General features: G+C 41.7%; 2 protein-coding genes across 4 annotated transcripts; both read left to right on the forward strand.

Annotated features, from left to right (window-relative positions):
* The first annotated feature begins 11 nt into the window (after window positions 1-11).
* CENPQ (centromere protein Q) lies at window positions 12-6,761 on the forward strand. 3 transcript variants are annotated; one of them, XM_075411059.1, is made up of 9 exons: window positions 12-83; window positions 1,007-1,162; window positions 1,919-1,976; window positions 3,091-3,205; window positions 3,471-3,539; window positions 4,757-4,886; window positions 5,172-5,291; window positions 5,563-5,640; window positions 6,082-6,761. In XM_075411059.1, exons 2-9 carry the CDS (start codon window positions 1,010-1,012, stop codon window positions 6,208-6,210), a joined length of 852 nt encoding a protein of 283 aa, XP_075267174.1. In that variant the 5' UTR covers window positions 12-83; window positions 1,007-1,009; the 3' UTR covers window positions 6,211-6,761. The 3 variants fall into 3 exon arrangements, with proteins under 3 accessions (XP_075267174.1, XP_075267165.1, XP_075267181.1); XM_075411050.1 differs by lacking the exon at window positions 12-83 and adding an exon at window positions 316-552; XM_075411066.1 differs by lacking the exon at window positions 12-83 and adding an exon at window positions 316-552 and having other exon boundaries at window positions 1,922-1,976.
* A 1,864-nt stretch (window positions 6,762-8,625) lies between these two features.
* Window positions 8,626-10,912, forward strand: GLYATL3 (glycine-N-acyltransferase like 3). The gene is given in 4 exon segments (XM_009938210.2): window positions 8,626-8,644; window positions 9,380-9,524; window positions 10,415-10,668; window positions 10,671-10,912. Coding segments are annotated over 4 exon segments (660 nt in total).
* The last annotated feature ends 5,152 nt before the right edge of the window (window positions 10,913-16,064 follow it).

Below are 16,064 nucleotides of genomic sequence, written 5' to 3' on the forward strand. Positions count from 1 at the left end.
GCTAGCTGTGCGCATGCGCCTGGATGCGCGGGTAGAGCGGTTCGCTAACGGCTCGGCGGGAGCGGTGAGGAGGCGCCGGGAAGGTGAGGCTCGAGGCGGGATAAGGCGGCAGCAGGTTTTGTGGAGGTTCTCGCAGTGTTATCCGGCAGCAGCGGGTATCAGGAGTTCGGGGGTACTGGGGGGGGGGGGGGGGGTGTGTGTGTGTGTCTGAGTGGTGAGGACTACAATTCCCAGCATGCGTTTCGGTCGCTGGGCCGGCGCTGCGTCAGTGGCAGGCACCGTGGCATGCCGGGAGTTGTAGTCCGCGCCTCGCACGCTGAGGTGTCGGTAGCTACTGGTCGGGGCAGGGGGGAGAGGCAGGGCTTATTTACCTGGTGTCGGTCGCGACTGTCGTCTGGCGAGCTGTGAAGGGGCCTCTGTGTGAGGGAAGAAGTGGCCTGAGGGGATGAAAGAAAGGCTGAATACATCCGAATCGCTCTGCTCAGAAGAGGGAAGGCCGGTGGGGTGTCACGGTTACTCTGCTGTGTAGCTTCCTTCTCCTCCATCTCTCTGGTGAGTAAAGGAGAGAAACTGTGGGTTTAAACTGCAGAAAGGAGCCTGATGGTTAGGTGCTAGGGTGAAAAGTTCTGGTAAGAGGATGACTGCGGTGAACTGCATTAGAAAGATAAAGAATTTCTGTTGTTGGGGGCTTTAAGAACAAGTTACTATTCCCAGTGTCATTGCTCCTCTTTGGCATACAGATATGCCAGCGTTTAAATTTAGCAAGGTATATTAACCACACAAAGACTTTCTTAAAAGGCAAATAGGGACTTTTTTTTAGTGGTCCTGCACTTAAATAAATATGGAAGGTCGAGTGTTTGGGTTAGAAAATATGCAAGCATTTAGGCTTATTTAGCACAGGGTATTTGTGTCATTTTGCTTGTTAGTGTGCGGTTTTTACTGTATGGATTATAAATGCATTTTAATTTTTGTTTTGTTTCCTCCTCCTGTTCCATTTGGTTTACAGAGAATGAAACGCAGCCACGCATCTTCCAGTAAAATAGGGGAGACCACTGGTGGGGGATCAGCAAAAAAAGCCTTCAAATCACAAAATCAGCAAGGGCCTTCCAGCAAAAAAAAAGGAACAGATGGAGAAGGAATAAAAGCAGCTCAAAAACGAAACGTAATCATTATTTTTATAACACACATATATATATATATATAAAAACAAGTTAGAAAAGTAATCAAAGAAATAAAATACATTTTTGCCCAGCTTTCTAGTGGAATTTATAGAAAATATTTCATTAACTAGACATAGTCCTCTTGAGGAAATGTCCAGTGTGAACAGCTATTCTGAGACCCACTGGCTTAGCTGCTCTCCTGATTTCCAGAATTTCTAGTTGCATGCTGCTGTGCGTGTGACAAGCAGAGGGAAGCATCGCCTGATCATTAATACAAAGGCAAACTGGCTGTGCAGTTTTAAAGAGTTGCACAGCATCTGTTTGAGCAGATTGATGATAAAATCAGAGTTCATGCAGCTTAGATGATGTTTATTCAGTTCTGGAAAATATTCTCTGCTGGTCTTATGATTGGCCTGGGCAGCTTTCTGTTGGAGAGAGCTTGCTTAGCCACTGAACTTGTGAACAGCATGATATGAAGATGTGGCTGGATAGCTAAACACCTTGTGCATTTCTTATTTCATGACCTCATTCTTGGAATGGGCGGAATTAAGAAGAGTGAAATGCTTTGCTTAACCTGCTTGGGATGAATTGCTTTTTCACAGGTCAAAAAGCCTTTTTTGCGGTCAGCGTCAAGACCTCTGTCAAGCACTAACATGCTTATATAGCTTTTTTGTGGTGCGTTGCTAGGAGTAGATGAATGGTTGCACAGCAGAGGATGTTTCAACATTACCACGTTTGCCATAAATTTTTCTCTTCAGCAGGGCACTCTAACAGTCAAAAGAAAAGCTAAGGAACACAAGGACTATTCCCCTGCGGGTAGGATTGTATTCTTTCCTTATGTTTTTCTCATGTAAATTCAGTGTTTTGAAAAAATGCAGAAAGTAAAAGTAGTAACTGCTATGTTGAAATCATAGGCATCTGAGATATCACTGAAACAAGTTTCAAAGTTTTCTTTCTGAACAGTAACAACGAATATTTGCAGTACAGTCTTAGCCAGTGTGCATTCATACCTAATGTGTTGTATATGCACGTATTAATCATGCACTTTTGTTTGCCAGTAGTGTTCTTGTAAAATTCCACCACAAGCACCAGAACACTTTAACTTTCTCTTCAGAGGTCGTCGTCTTCTCTGTTATCCTTCTGCCTGTTGTGGTTTTGCCTCAATTTGCAACAAAAGAGCCACGCAGTTACTCTCTCACTCCTTCCCCCTCCCCGGTGGGATGGGGAGGAGAATCAGAAGGAAACAAGGGAAAAACTCGTGGGTTGGGATGAGAACAGTTTAACAGAATGGCAAAGGGAGAAGAAAACAACAATCAGTAATACTGATAAAAAGCATATACAACATGCAGTGTTCTCACCACCCGATGCTCAGCTTGTTCCCGAGTACCAAAAGTCTCTCCTTCAGCGAGCTCCCCACTTAAATATTGAGCATGATGTCACACGGTATAGAATATCCCGTTGGATTGGCTGTTTGGGTCAGCCCAACCAGCTTGTTGTGGAAATTAACTTTGTCCCAGCTGAACCCAGGACACTGCCTTAAGACTGGCATGTGCTGTATGGAACATACAAATGAGATGAGGCCTGTGCTGCATTGAGTTTCTCGCTTATGTAGATTCCCCCATTTTTATTTTTTTTTTTTTTTCATTTCATTCTGGATTTTCTTACTCGTATTGCCAATGATTTTGGGAAAGTATCTGTTTAGAATGAAACTGCTGTAAGAAAGAACCTTTTCTGTTTCGTGCTTTTTAAACAACTTGTGACTTGCAAATAGTCCCCACATCTAATGGGAATAGATGTGACACAGTAGTTTGGGGGTGTGGATAATCGTAACTGTTACACCTTTGACTGCGATGTGACTGAATTGACTCACAAAGCTGTTTATCCAGGTTTGACAAATGATATCTTTTCCTTTTTTCCTTTGTGTTAACAGAAGAAAAAGGCTCTTCAAAAAAGGTGAAACTAAGCAGTGCTAAAGTAGGATCTTGGCAGACTCTCTCAGAGAGCAGCAGGCAGTTTCTGGAAACTGTAATGGATTCCGTAATACTGTAAGTATCGAATATCCTGGTGATTTTTCTCTTGTTTCCACAAGGAATAAAGTAAAAATTGTAATATTGCTTGAACTGGAAAAGCTTTGGAGCTTTTTTGAGCAGTATGGCTGACTGTGTATATTTTGTGCAGTATAACATAACACTTTCTGTCTGAAGTTGGAGGTTTTCAGCTAGAGAGGTTCTGGCTAGGTTTGCTTCGCTTGATGCATTCTCTGTGTTTGCAGGCTTTGTGATGAAGATTCTGTTTTTATTTTCTTTCCAGATCTGTTTTGTGCCAGGAAAGTGGGAGGAAAGATAATATTCAGAAACACCTCAATTTACTGAAAGAAAGGTAGGAAATTTTCGATTTTTCTTTTTAAAGGAGGGAGAGAAGGGATTTTATTTTACCCAGGTGTTTTCTACCGTGCTTACAGAATTGCTTCTGGAAGTGGTCACATTTAGGAAGTCTTGGAAGGGAGAGTTGGTGTAAAATCAAGAAGGGAAGTATCTTGACTGTATATTGATTGAAGTGGACAAGCAAGAGTTGTTGAAAGACCCACTTTTTAACTACTATATGAGTAACAGAACCTAGGAGGTATTCCTAAGAGCTCCTTTAATCAGCTTTGTACTCTTCATACAGGGTTTAAATTTGTAGGCAGGTTTTTATTTTATTATCGTGTTATTATAGTGGCGGTAGGAGTTATAGCTAAGTTTTCTTAAATGCTAATTCATTTTCTGACTGTTGAAGTTACTTCAAAAAAACTTGAAATTTTGTGTTTGTAGTCTTTTTGTGTCATTGTGGAATAATTACGTATGCTTGCTTCTCTGAGAATTTTAGTGTGTGTCTTTGGCTCTTAGCAACACAAAGCCTGAGCCTATAAATTGCTTTCTTTGTTCTTACAGTACCTCAAGATTCAAACATGAGGAGCTAGTTTTTCATAAATGATTTCCTTTTTTTTTTTCATGTTTAATTTGTGACATTTTGGGTCTGATTTGTGAGTTGCCAGACTCCTGCAGTCTCATCTGAGATGCATGGAAAGTGTGGCAGTTCGGTGTATCTAACAGACGGATCCAACTTGAAACAATTAAAATCTTCCTCAGAATCAGAAGGACCTTTGAGAGCAAGCTAAAGCTCTTCCTGTGGCATAAAATTATATATCATGTTTCACAAAAGCATTGATTTTGTGTGGAAGCAGTTAAAAATGCTACTTTTGGAACTTAGCTTTACTTTGAAAAGCAGAAGGGTCAGAACTGGGAAAATTTTAGTTAATGTCAAATTACAGTCAGGGAGTGTACAGGCCAATGGGGTAGAAACCACAAAACATCAGCATCATAGTGAAGATTACAGTGGCTTTTCTTGTTCCTGATTCCTTCGCTAGACATCTATTCTATACGATTTTTGGAAAACAGTTCAAGACAGCTCTTCTTCCTGTCTGGATCCTTTTACTTCACTGGCAGCAATTGGGCTAAATTGAGTTTAGTTTTTCCCCAGAGAAGCTGTTAATCAGTTTTCTTTTTGTTTTGCAAAGAACTCCAAACAAGTCATGCTTTCCTTTTTCTATAATAAAGGGTGCTGAGATTTTTCAAGACTTTAAAGGTGCCTCCAGGGAAGCTGGGCAACCTGAAGAATGTCCCCAGCCTTCTAATGGCGGAGAAAGAAATGCTGGAGACAAATGAAGAGTCTTTGCTACAAATGCAGGTACGAAGGCAAGAAAGGGAAGAAAATATCTTACCTGTCTGCTGCTGCTCACTGTGTTGTAACTTTTTAGTAGATGGACTATATCCTAGTCCATCCAGGCTATGCCTGTGCTGTTGTAGAGGAGTTGTTCGCTGTTTGTCACCCACCTTGGTACACTGCTTTGTAGCCTTTTTGGATGGATTTTCAGTGACTCAGCTGATGCTAAGTAGCAGTATCTTGTAAGCAAAAGACTCACTGTCTCTAAAGTGAATTTGATTCTGGCTTTGTGTGTATTTTGTCTTATAGGAAGAAATAAATGAAGCTGAGCGATCAGCAGGACGCATTGAAGAAACTAGACAGCAACTGCAGTACAAAATCCAGAGGCTCAAGAATCAGTTAGAGGAAGATGAAAAAAAGGCCAGAAAGGTATCTCCAATAGATGCTGCTGCACTCCTCTAACCTAGAGGAATGGGCTAGCTTCCAGAGCTGTCCCGACAAGCTGTTTCTGCAGAAAGCGTCATATAAGGAAGACCTTATTTGCCTTTGGGAAAATATCTTTTCAGTCTTTCCAACTTTAGCTGCAGAATTAAGAAATTTACATTTCAGAAGTTGGATAATGACAGCCGCTTTATTTTCCTACTTCTGTGCCTGATGTTTGTGTTTGGATTATTTTTTCTTTCTCTTTTTCCTTTTCTAGATATTCCAGGAAGATGGCAATGGAGCACTCCACCTTCCAGAACTCCCCAAGCGCAGTTTCCAGGCACCCACTTTGCAGGTGAGCATGGAATGTATTTTCAGAGACACCTTGGCTATGAGAAAGAAATCAACAGAATGAGCTTTTGTCACTTAACCTCTGCCAGAGAGTAATTTCTGAAAATTCTGAAATATCTGAAAGTTTTTTCTTTTTTCTTGTTTTTCTTTTCATTGAGAACCATATGCTTACATTTTAAAAATGGAACAAAACCCTGGAAAACCTGCCATTTAAAGGATCATGTCTTTTCCTAGGAATCCTTTGGTCCTAGGGAATCTGTAATAATTTCTGAAATATATCTCTGTATAACTGATGGAAAGAAGACTGCCTCATTCTGTGTCTTTTAATCTTTTATTTTAGCTGTATTTAGGTACCGCTAGGCTGCATGAAAGTGAAATTACTTTTGGACTCAGTGAAAGCTGTTTTTGGTTTTTTTTGTCAATTATTCTTTCTTTCCTTCTTCAGGAAGAAATTTTGAAGATAAAAAATCAGAAAGATCTTCTAAAGGATATGAACACTATTCAGCAGTCAGCTGACTTGAAGAACATGTTAACCCTCATTGAAAAGAGCTATGAGAAGGTGGACTTCCTTTGAGACACCAAGATATAAGGAGTCTCCGTTGAGGAAGATAACCTATGCCAGCACTCTGTTGATGTAGAGCAGCAGGATGCTGATTGTGGAAATGTTGTTTTCTTCCTACTGGCTTTGCTGCTGTGACTGCGGAATTTCTGTTAAAACGTTTCCTGTGAATATTAGTATATAAATCTGTAGGTGCACTCTGGGACTCTAGTCACTGAAGTGATCAGTCAAGGGTTTTTTGGGGTGTTTTGTGTTTTTGGACCTGTGATAACTTCTAATGGTGATATATACCGTCTTAGGAGAAGGGAGGGAAATAGGTCCTGGGTTTGTTTGGCATTTTTATAGAATAAGGCAACATATTCCATTATATTTGGACTTTTATATCACATCTGTAAATCAGTGAAGGCAGTATGTCTTACAAAACTAACTTTTGTTTTGTAGTTAAATCCTCTTTAAACCTGAAACACATACTAAAAATATGATTATGTAATGCTCAGTTGCAAATCCTCTGTTCAACTTTCTTAGCATTTTTTAATAAAAACCCTCCATGGCAGGAAATGGAATAATTTTTCTCAAATGTGCAGGATTTCTTTTGCATTTTCATATTCACTGCTTTAAAAAAAAAAAGACATTCACACCTGGTTTATCCAGATAGTTGGGGAAAGCCGATAAGAATATTATAAGCAAAGCTCTAATCTCAGAGTTGTGTACTCAGCTTATATTTCATTAACTGTCAGATATTGTTCAGTTTGAGAGAGAGAAAATTAAGTCAAAAGTCTATTTTTTTTCCCATGCACTTTAATCTCTCCTCTATTTTTGCCATGATAAAGTTTTTCCCTAAAGAAGCAGTGCTCTTTACATTGACTTACCACACAAACACTTGTTCTTTTGTTTACAAGCTGCTGGTACTCTTAATGACACATGAGCTAATTATCTCTATTTTCCTATGAAAGATTAAAGCCTCTCTGTAGTTGCTACGTGTAGGATCAGGAAAACCAGACTAAGTACTTGCTTGCTTTATGCTGAATTACGTGCAAAAGTATATAAATATTTAGAAACATTTCCCAAATTTTTAATCATGTGACAAGGGGAGCACTTACTGACATAACCACTACCCCAAAGTCATTTAATCCAGATTATGGATTAATGATTTTGCTGCATGCCAGCTATCTCAATTTTTGTTGAGTGAAGATATACTCCTCAGCTTTCTTCAAGGGTGATCTACTTGCGAACAGTTTTTTGTGTGGGTTTTGAACTTCGTGAGTCACATCAATACCTTTTTTCTTTTTTTAAAAAAAGGGAAGTGTGGAGAAGGGCAGTAAGTAGGAGTCGGAGATATGATACAGCTTCCGTATAAGGAAAGTTGAAATAGCAGTAACTGGAGAAGGAAATAATAAAGACGTGAAGCTTTTTATGAACGCACTGAATAGGGATGGGTTACTCACTGCTTTTTACAGCACAGGAGTGAGGGAGTAGCCAACTTGGGGGCTAGACAGCAAGTTCTCACAGTCAAGTGTGTGTAACAGTGCCAGAAGATCCTGTGTATGCTGAAGTCTATAAACAGGTGTGAAAAGGAAGTAAAATATATGAAGAATGTAATCGTCAGAGACATTTAAATGGTTTGGACACTACTGATAACAGGAAGTCTCTACGCTGTTGATTTACTTTCGGTCATACATGCTGACACCCTGAAAGACAGGGTACAGAAGCAGGATGAATTATTCCTTAGCTATTTGCAGCATTTCTTACATTTCCCCAAGAAAGGAATAATTGCAAAATGTCTCATGATTCCAGCCTATGTGGTCAGCTCCTGGGACTGAGATTTGTGGTCACTTCCCTGCCTTGCAAATCTAGTTGTTTAGATTGCAAGGTGATGCGCTCAAAATAATGTTTATATGCAGAGAAGAAGCACATCTTGGGGGCAGCGTGTAGTACCTTTTCTGTATGTTAGGTCCTATTTCTTACTCCTAAAGCCATTTTTTTTCCAGCTCTGAGTCTGTATTTCTTGACCTGATCGTTGGTGAGTTCTTTGTAGCTGAGGGGTCTCCCATGCCAGTCTTCATCTCTTACCATCGTCATCGCTCTCCTGTGCCACATTGCTGACCACCTTGTGCCCGTACTTGTCTGCCCCGCATCCCCTGACTCCGTTTCTCAAGGCCTCTGCTGTAATACTCAGCCTGTATTTCTCTATACTGCGTCATTATATTAGTCGTAAATATCTCATCTGATGCAGAAGAGCTGCTTGTTACTGCTCTCTATATAAAACTGTGGTTGTACCATACAAAGATAACAAAAGTGAAACAATTTGTAGACACCTGGTCAACTAGAGGAAAGCGCTAAATTACACAGTGAAGTAAAACAATCGGAAAGAGCATCGGGTGAGCCTCAGTCCCAAGGCCTTGTGAACGCTGTGCAGAGCTGCCGCTAGCAATGGCGGTACTGTTACAGGGCGAGATAGTTACAGAAGTGAGCCATAACTATTTTAATTTGTTTTTTTTTTCCTGACGTTGAGCGATTTATGATAAGCTGGCTGGCTGTGGATGTTGTTGCTTTGGGATTCTCGTGCACACATGAACAGGAAAACATGAAACAGGAACATAGATCCAGACTTTTAGGAGGTGGTCTGAAGTATTGTGTCCAGCTCTGGAGCCCTTGTACAAGAAGGACAAGGTGCTGTGGGAGCGGGGCCAGAGGAGGCCACAGCAATGATCTGAGGGCTGGAACCCCTCTGCTGGGAGGAAAGGATGGGAGAGCTGGGGCTGTTCAGCCTGGAGAAGAGAGAAGGCTCTGGGGAGACTTTAGAGCAGCCTTCCAGTACTGAAAGAGGGCTTTAAGAAAGATGGGGACAGACTTTTTATCAGGGCCTGTTGCGATAGGACAAGTGGTAAAGGCTTCAAACTAAAAGAGGGTAGATTTAAAATTAGATATAAGAAAGAAATTCTTCACTAGGAGGGTGGTGAGGTAATGGCCCAGATTGCCCAGAGTTGTGGATGCCCCCTCCTTAGCAGTGTTCAAGGCTGGGTTGGGGCTTTGAGCAACCTGGTCTGGTGGAAGGTAAGTGTAAGCTTTAGCCAGGGTGTGGTATGAACGTATTTAATAATTTTTGAGATTTCGAGTACCTGGCTAGTTCCATTAGAAGTGTACTATTGCTCTTTGTTTTCAAAAAAACCTTTTCTTTTTTAAGGTGCCTCAGTATTTACCTCTGTATACACAGGGCTCCAGCATGGAATATGTGAAATATCCAGAACTGTGGCTTTATCTAAGCGGGTAGATGTGAAAACATCCCCTTTCCATATGGTTATCCGTTCAGATCCAGATGTCAGACTTCAGTTTGTCTAAGCACTCCATGTCATTAGTCAATGTCCTTACTACAGCAACATATTTCCTGAAAGTACATTTACATCAAAAATATCAGGAAGACTGCTAGACTTTCTCTGTGACTGGCTGAAAAATCTAACTGGGGAATTACTTGATAAGGAAGGAACTATTCATTTAAACACTTACCAAGATTTTTCTTCATTCAGTCTATCACTTTTGCAGTTTTGTATTCCTGAATAGTCCCGATTGCCTCCTCTCTTAGTGTATACATGGAATCCACAGGTCTGCTCTCCATTGCCTTTGACCTTCCTGTGTCAAAGCTCCTTATTGTTGATAGATAGACCTAGGACTCCTGCAAAGTTTCTTTTTCACAAGGGGACTTTACACAACTACTTGAAGCCTACTCAGTTTTCCAACATCCCTCTGCTGGTGAGATATCGGTCTGACACCAGAGCAGAACAGTAGGGGAACCAGAGGCTCCATTTTCTCTGGAATAAATTTTTCAGTGCTGGATTCAAAATCCAGAGGGAATCTGTCAGTCTAGGTGGAACGAGACTGGAAATCAAATCCTTTCCACTCTCCTGTGCCACCTAATATATCACTAAGCTCCTTGCCTTCCTTAACATATTGTCCATTCTTCCCATAAGGAAGAAGGCACCTCTGGAGTGTGTTGTGTGAACCCAGGAGCTTAGATAAACAAAGACTTAAAACGGAGAGGTGCTGCCCTCTATAATTATCTCCAAACCTCCAGCCTAGTGAACTCAGCTCACTTTGATTCCCCTTTCTGATACAGACCTGAAGATCTATTTGGCTAGAAAAGACAGCTTTAAATCTTGTGCAGTTGCTTGGAGAATATGGGACACAGCTTTCTACCTAATACACTTTCTGTACTGTCTCTTAGGATGGACCCTAAATTAACAGTGACTCACCTGGACATCTCCCATGCCAGCCTGCTCAGCAAAACCTGGTCATGGGGGGGTGACAACCCAAGGAGCCAGAAGTACCTTGGTAACCTTATTTGCTGCTTCCCCAGTGTTTGTGTCTTGGATGACAATGGGCATCTGCTCTCCTGGAGCCTAACAGATCGGTTTGCCACCATGATTCATGGTTATACTCTTCCACAGCATCAGAGGAGGGGTTATAGCAGGCTTGTGGCTACCTTTTAGCTAAGAAATTACATAGCTGTGGCTTTCCAGCACAGGGTAATGTCCAGGAGACGAATATACCATCAATAACTTTGCTTTAAAGCGTGAACGCCCGGTTTCTTTCGTGCCCATTTTTCACAGTGATTCACACACCTTTTCATTTTTTAGCCAAATCTCACTTGTATCCAAACCTTACCAACCTCTACATTCAGATTAACCTTTGTGCACTTCAGCAGCATTTTGGTGGAACTTAATTTTGGGTGAGATCAGAAATCATACAAGAGTTTCCTGCATAAACCTAAAATTGAAGGTATTAATTGCTCATGACTTCTCTGCTCATGGCAGATCCAAAAGACTTGGGAATGGTCATCAGTTTAATAGTTTTGTTGTAATTCAGCTGTAATGGATATTCCCATTTTACAGCTTCTGACTGAAGAATTTTTGCCACTGTATAATTACTTTCTGAGATATCTACAGCAGAATCCTTGGACATCTCTAACCCCATCCGTCTGTCTTGGTGTAAGTTCTCAAGCCTCTGCTTTCCCTTCGATGGCCTAAAAGAGATTAGTATACACAATCAAGAAGCAGAGAAACCTGCAAGGAGCAGTCTGAATTAAAGAAAAATTTTACAAAGATGTCTTTTATTATCCAATGCAGGAACAAGTCTGTCTCCTTTCTACTGTGTCTCTTTATGCTCAAAGTGCATATCTACAAATCTGTCTATCTGTCTATCTATCTTCCACTCATGGTAAAGCTAAACATGGAAATGCTGGATGAAAATTCTTGCAGGTTTTAACTTCAAGACATAGGTGTTTTATCACAAGTTGGGAGGGCTTGCTAGAAGTAATTTCCATCAGTTCGATCAGTAAATATAGACTCCAAATGCTTTGCAAATGCTCCTTCTGGGGGTGGAAGTAAGTTTCATTGTTTTCACACCAGTCTAAAACTAAATTTGGCAGACAGAAGCCGTGAGATATCTACGTTGTCTCTCAGTCAAGAGCATCCAAGTGTAGATATGCATTTAAGAGAAGTGACTATGATTTCTAGGGACATGGCTAAACGCTATGAGCCAGGATAATGCTTCAGAGCAACAATGAGAATGCTATCAATGAAGGCCGTGGCAGGACTCATGGAAGTCCTGTATATACCAAAGCTGACAAGGTTGTTGCGCAGGCACCTATTAGGAGGATAAAGACGTAACTAAGAGGTTGTTCCTTGAGCAGCACAGCTATCAAAGACAGGTTGCTGATGGTATAAAATACAACAGAGGCTCTATTTGGTTGGCCAAAAGCAAGCAGTGCTCTAGAGTACCCTTCCTGATCTGCAGCTACTGGTCCAGAGGGCAACAAATCTCCCTTATGTCGCATTTGTTAACCCTGTGCAGGTATCTCCAACGCTCTGTGGTGTCAGAAATGATAGTAAGGGGCAGGGTTCAATTAATGCTGAACAAACGTAAGTGTGTGCTTAGGCTAAATCAAATCACTGTCTAGGCTCCACCGACTGTTTTCAGGAGATCCTCACTAAATAATGACAATGTAGACTAAGCTGCTGCTTACTTGCCTAGACATGCGTGTCTAGCCTAACTTTGGGCATCTTAGAATATTTGACACACCTGCTTGATGTTCAAAGGGAGACCAACACTCTTCTGGCCTACTCATTGGACATCAGCTGTCACAAAGCATTTCAAACAACACTCAAGATCTAGACAACTGAATTAAGTCACAAGGGCACTCGTAGACACTTACAGTCAAACACTTAAATGTACATGCCTGAATTTATCCCTGAATCCTGCTGGTTGCATGTGCTTTTGCCTAACAGCCTGTGTCTTGAAGTACTACCAACACAGTAGCGTGGGAACACTTTTCTTGCTGGAGGTCACCATCCTTTGCTAATCAAAGGGGTTGATTTCAGACGACATTCATAACTTTTTTAGTATTTCTGTTGGTTCCTGGTATTGTATAAATTACTAGTCTGGACCACCTCTTCCAGTACCTTGCAGAAGATAGTTTGAAAGGGGAGGACTTTCGTTTCACAGGGCGCTTAGTTCAGTACACTGCTTCTCTTTTACACTTTAAGAATCACTAGACTTTTAGTTTGACTTTTAGTCAAATAACTTTTAGTCCATATTTCATAGCTTCCCATGTTACAGCATATCTATTTACCAATATATCCCCAGAGAAAAGCAAAGTGTTAATGCCATGGTGGTCTTCTAGAGATAATTTTCCTTGTCAGCCATTTGTCGCTGTCATGGAGACTACTTCCACCACATCAGTGCCTTCTGCTCACGGCAAAGTGGGGCAATAAGCACCGTGCCATGCAATCTCATCTGAAGAGCCTGGATCTCAGCCTGAGAAGTATACCAAGCTCAGATCTCCACTGGAAAACAGAACAGCGTGAGGCTTATTATACTGTCTTGGCATTTAGCTTTGACCCGGAGAGGTATTGTACTTTCTGTTGCACTTATGTATGTCCAAAACTGTATTTGGATCCATCTGGATTCAAAATCAGATTGGATAAAGCCCTGAGCAGTCTGATCTGACCTCATGGCTGATTCTTTGTTCTCCTGCAGTCCCTTCCAACCTGAATTATCCTGTGGTCCTGTGAGCCTGTAAATCTATTGGCATTCCAGCTTTGCACCACAATTTCGCCTTTTGGAATTAAATGGGTGTGACTGGAAACAGGATGTGTCTGTCAAGGGGATGTATGTCTACAGGTGCTGCTTTCCGCTCAATTTACTATGTATCTCTGGTATTTTGTGGGTATCTCCTGTGCAAACATGTACCCAGCACTGTTAGTAAGGTTCCTCACAGACCTGAAATGAATCAGTCATTGAATACTTACTAGGGACTAGTAAGATTTAGCCTTAATCTTGTGTTTATCTACTGAGCTGGAAGGGGCCATGATTACAGCACCTCACAGGAGTCAGGTCCAGAATAAAAGGAGTCCTGTTTCCTTTTGACAAGGAGATTAACTGAAGCCTGAGTGAGAACCAGTTGTGGCAGTTCTGTCTGGCAAAGGAAGGAGAGCAGAAAGGTGAAGGACAGACAAAGTCAGAGCAAAGAGTCCAGTTGGTTGGAGGAGACCCTGTAAAGTTGTGCAGATTCATTCCCAAATTTGTCTCGGAAACAGAGCAAAAGAAAGAGAGAGAGAGACAAGCCATGGGGGAAGGGAAAGAAGATTTGAGGGGCTGACCTCTTGGAGAAACAAGGTTAGGTTGGTCTCTCTACTTGAGAGAATGAGCCACGAGCTTCAGGAGAAGGGCCTTAGAAAAACAAGCCTACAGAAAGGCTCTGAAGGTACTGGGGAGGAAATATAGGCCTGTTCATTATATTTTCTACCTATCTCTTCTGGTACTGACAGCAAGGGCGTCCTTAGTCTTATACGAAAGCTAAGTAGCTGGCTCCTTTGCTGTGAAGGTTTAATGCAGACAGCATATGCCCAAGTAGGTGTATTATGGCAAGCAAGAGAGGAAAAAGTGTGTTCTACACAGAGTCAAGTAAAAAAGTAGACTGGTTAATTCCCAGGAGACTGCTGCTTCCTCCACGGTTTGCTGTCCTCTAAGCTGCTGGCTTGACTTCTGTCACCACTGTCACAGAGATCACCTTTGATTCAGACAGTGTGGACTAGAAGCATAGCAGTGGCGTATTGCTGGCCAGGCAGCTGCCAGGGAGCCTCTGAACAGCAGCTGTCAAGCTGCTAAGAATTCAAATCATACGAGTTCTGACTTCAAGTACTTTCAAAGCTTCACACGGCATCCAACTGATTGGCTTGCTGGTGTTCTTCCTTGCATGCTTTGGCATCACCAACAAAGCCATCTAATGGTTTAACTAACAACCACCCAGGTGAGCTGGGAAAGGTAAATAGTTTATGTACATAGACATTCAGAAGGGCCAGAGGGATACAGGGCTGGATACCTGCAGGTCTGCGAGGTGGTCGGGCTTGACATATTCGTGGGCTAATTCCAGTTTAACTTAACTTGCAGTGTATACCTGACAGGATGATATTAATGGAAGGCACCTCGCATTGCTAAATCCATGCCTGGAACAGAGGAGGCCCGTGTCCTTTTAGGGCACAAAGGATTCTGAATTATCATCAGGTCCTGGACTAACAATTACAAAATTTTCTAAAAGGAGGACAAAAAGGTGTGTTGAGACATTTCATTTCACTAATATTCAAATATTCCATTACTATTTAGCTTTCTGAGTTTCATACTGCATTAAATATAAGAATGTCACTTGTACGTGCACTGCCATTTGAAAGACAGTATGTGTATCTGAATCACTTATGCAGGGCTGGCAGATTTGGTGCCAGAAAATCAAGCTACGATTCTACTTCCTCAGTTTTTAAAAACTGAATATATTTTTTGAGCAAAGCAGGATTTCCTGCAGGAGGGAAGCTACTGGCATACAACATAGAATTTCTGCAAGACCGTGGAAAAGTGAGACTTGCAGGAAATGATAGTGATTGTTAGTACATGAGCAGGCACACAGATGTATACACTCTGGATTCAAAGGCTAATCTGTGTTTAAGGCAGCCCAGTATTTTAGGATAACTGAATAGATCAAGGTTATAATCCTTGTCTTTCTCAAGTCCAGGTAAATCCTGCCATTACCTTCGATGGGGCCAGATGTCTACCCCTAGATTCTATCTCATTCAGCCCAATTAGACCATTTTTACAGAAGCTGTGGAAAACCTATATTTATCAACAGGCAGAATAATTTCTAGGTAACCACATCTAGTGGTTGTTCGATTTTGAAGACAGAAGATAATTATCTGGGGGTTGTTTAGTCCAGAGAAGAGGAAGCTGAGGGGAGACCTTACCACTCTCTACAACTACCTGAAAGGAGGTTGTAATGAGGCGGGTGTTGGTCTCTTCTCCCAAGTAACTAGCGATAGGACGAGAGGCAATGTCCTCAAGTTTCATCATGGGAGATTTAGATTGGATATTAGGAAAAATTTCTTTACTGAAAGAGTGGTCAGGCATTGGAACAGGCTGTCCAGGGAAGAGGTGGAGTCACCATCCCTGGAGGTGTTCAAGAAACATGTAGATGTGGCACTTCAGGACATGGTTTAGCAGGCATGGTGGTATTCGGTTGACGGTTGGACTTAGAGGTCTTTTCCAACCGTAAAGAGTCTGTGATTCTATGATCTGATAAACAGAGAGACCTCAACAAAGAGCCTGAGGTGGTCATGCAATTTAGAATCCTGCCATATGAAAGGCAGAATTTCAGGCTGCCTAGGCACATAAATATCCTAGAGGAAAGACCAAGGTCGGTTCAGGCAAGACTGACTTTTCAGTTGAAACCCTCAAAGTACAGCCAGTGCAGGGAACTCGCTGAAGCTCTAATAGGAGCTTTGCTGCTTCTGTCTTCTTGCCTTCAGAAAGGTGTTGATAAGAAGAACCTG

The sequence above is a fragment of the Opisthocomus hoazin genome, chromosome 2 (genome assembly GCF_030867145.1).
Source record: "Opisthocomus hoazin isolate bOpiHoa1 chromosome 2, bOpiHoa1.hap1, whole genome shotgun sequence".
Classification (NCBI taxonomy): Eukaryota; Metazoa; Chordata; class Aves; order Opisthocomiformes; family Opisthocomidae; genus Opisthocomus; species Opisthocomus hoazin.

Coding starts and splice junctions, on each gene's coding strand:
- CENPQ (XM_075411059.1), top strand. CDS start 1,010: ATGAAACGCAGCCACGCATCTTCCAGTAAAATAGGGGAGACCACTGGT. Junction 1,163..1,918: donor AAGCAGCTCAAAAACGAAAC/GTAATCATTATT, acceptor TTTTCTCTTCAG/CAGGGCACTCTAACAGTCAA. Junction 1,977..3,090: donor CAAGGACTATTCCCCTGCGG/GTAGGATTGTAT, acceptor TTGTGTTAACAG/AAGAAAAAGGCTCTTCAAAA.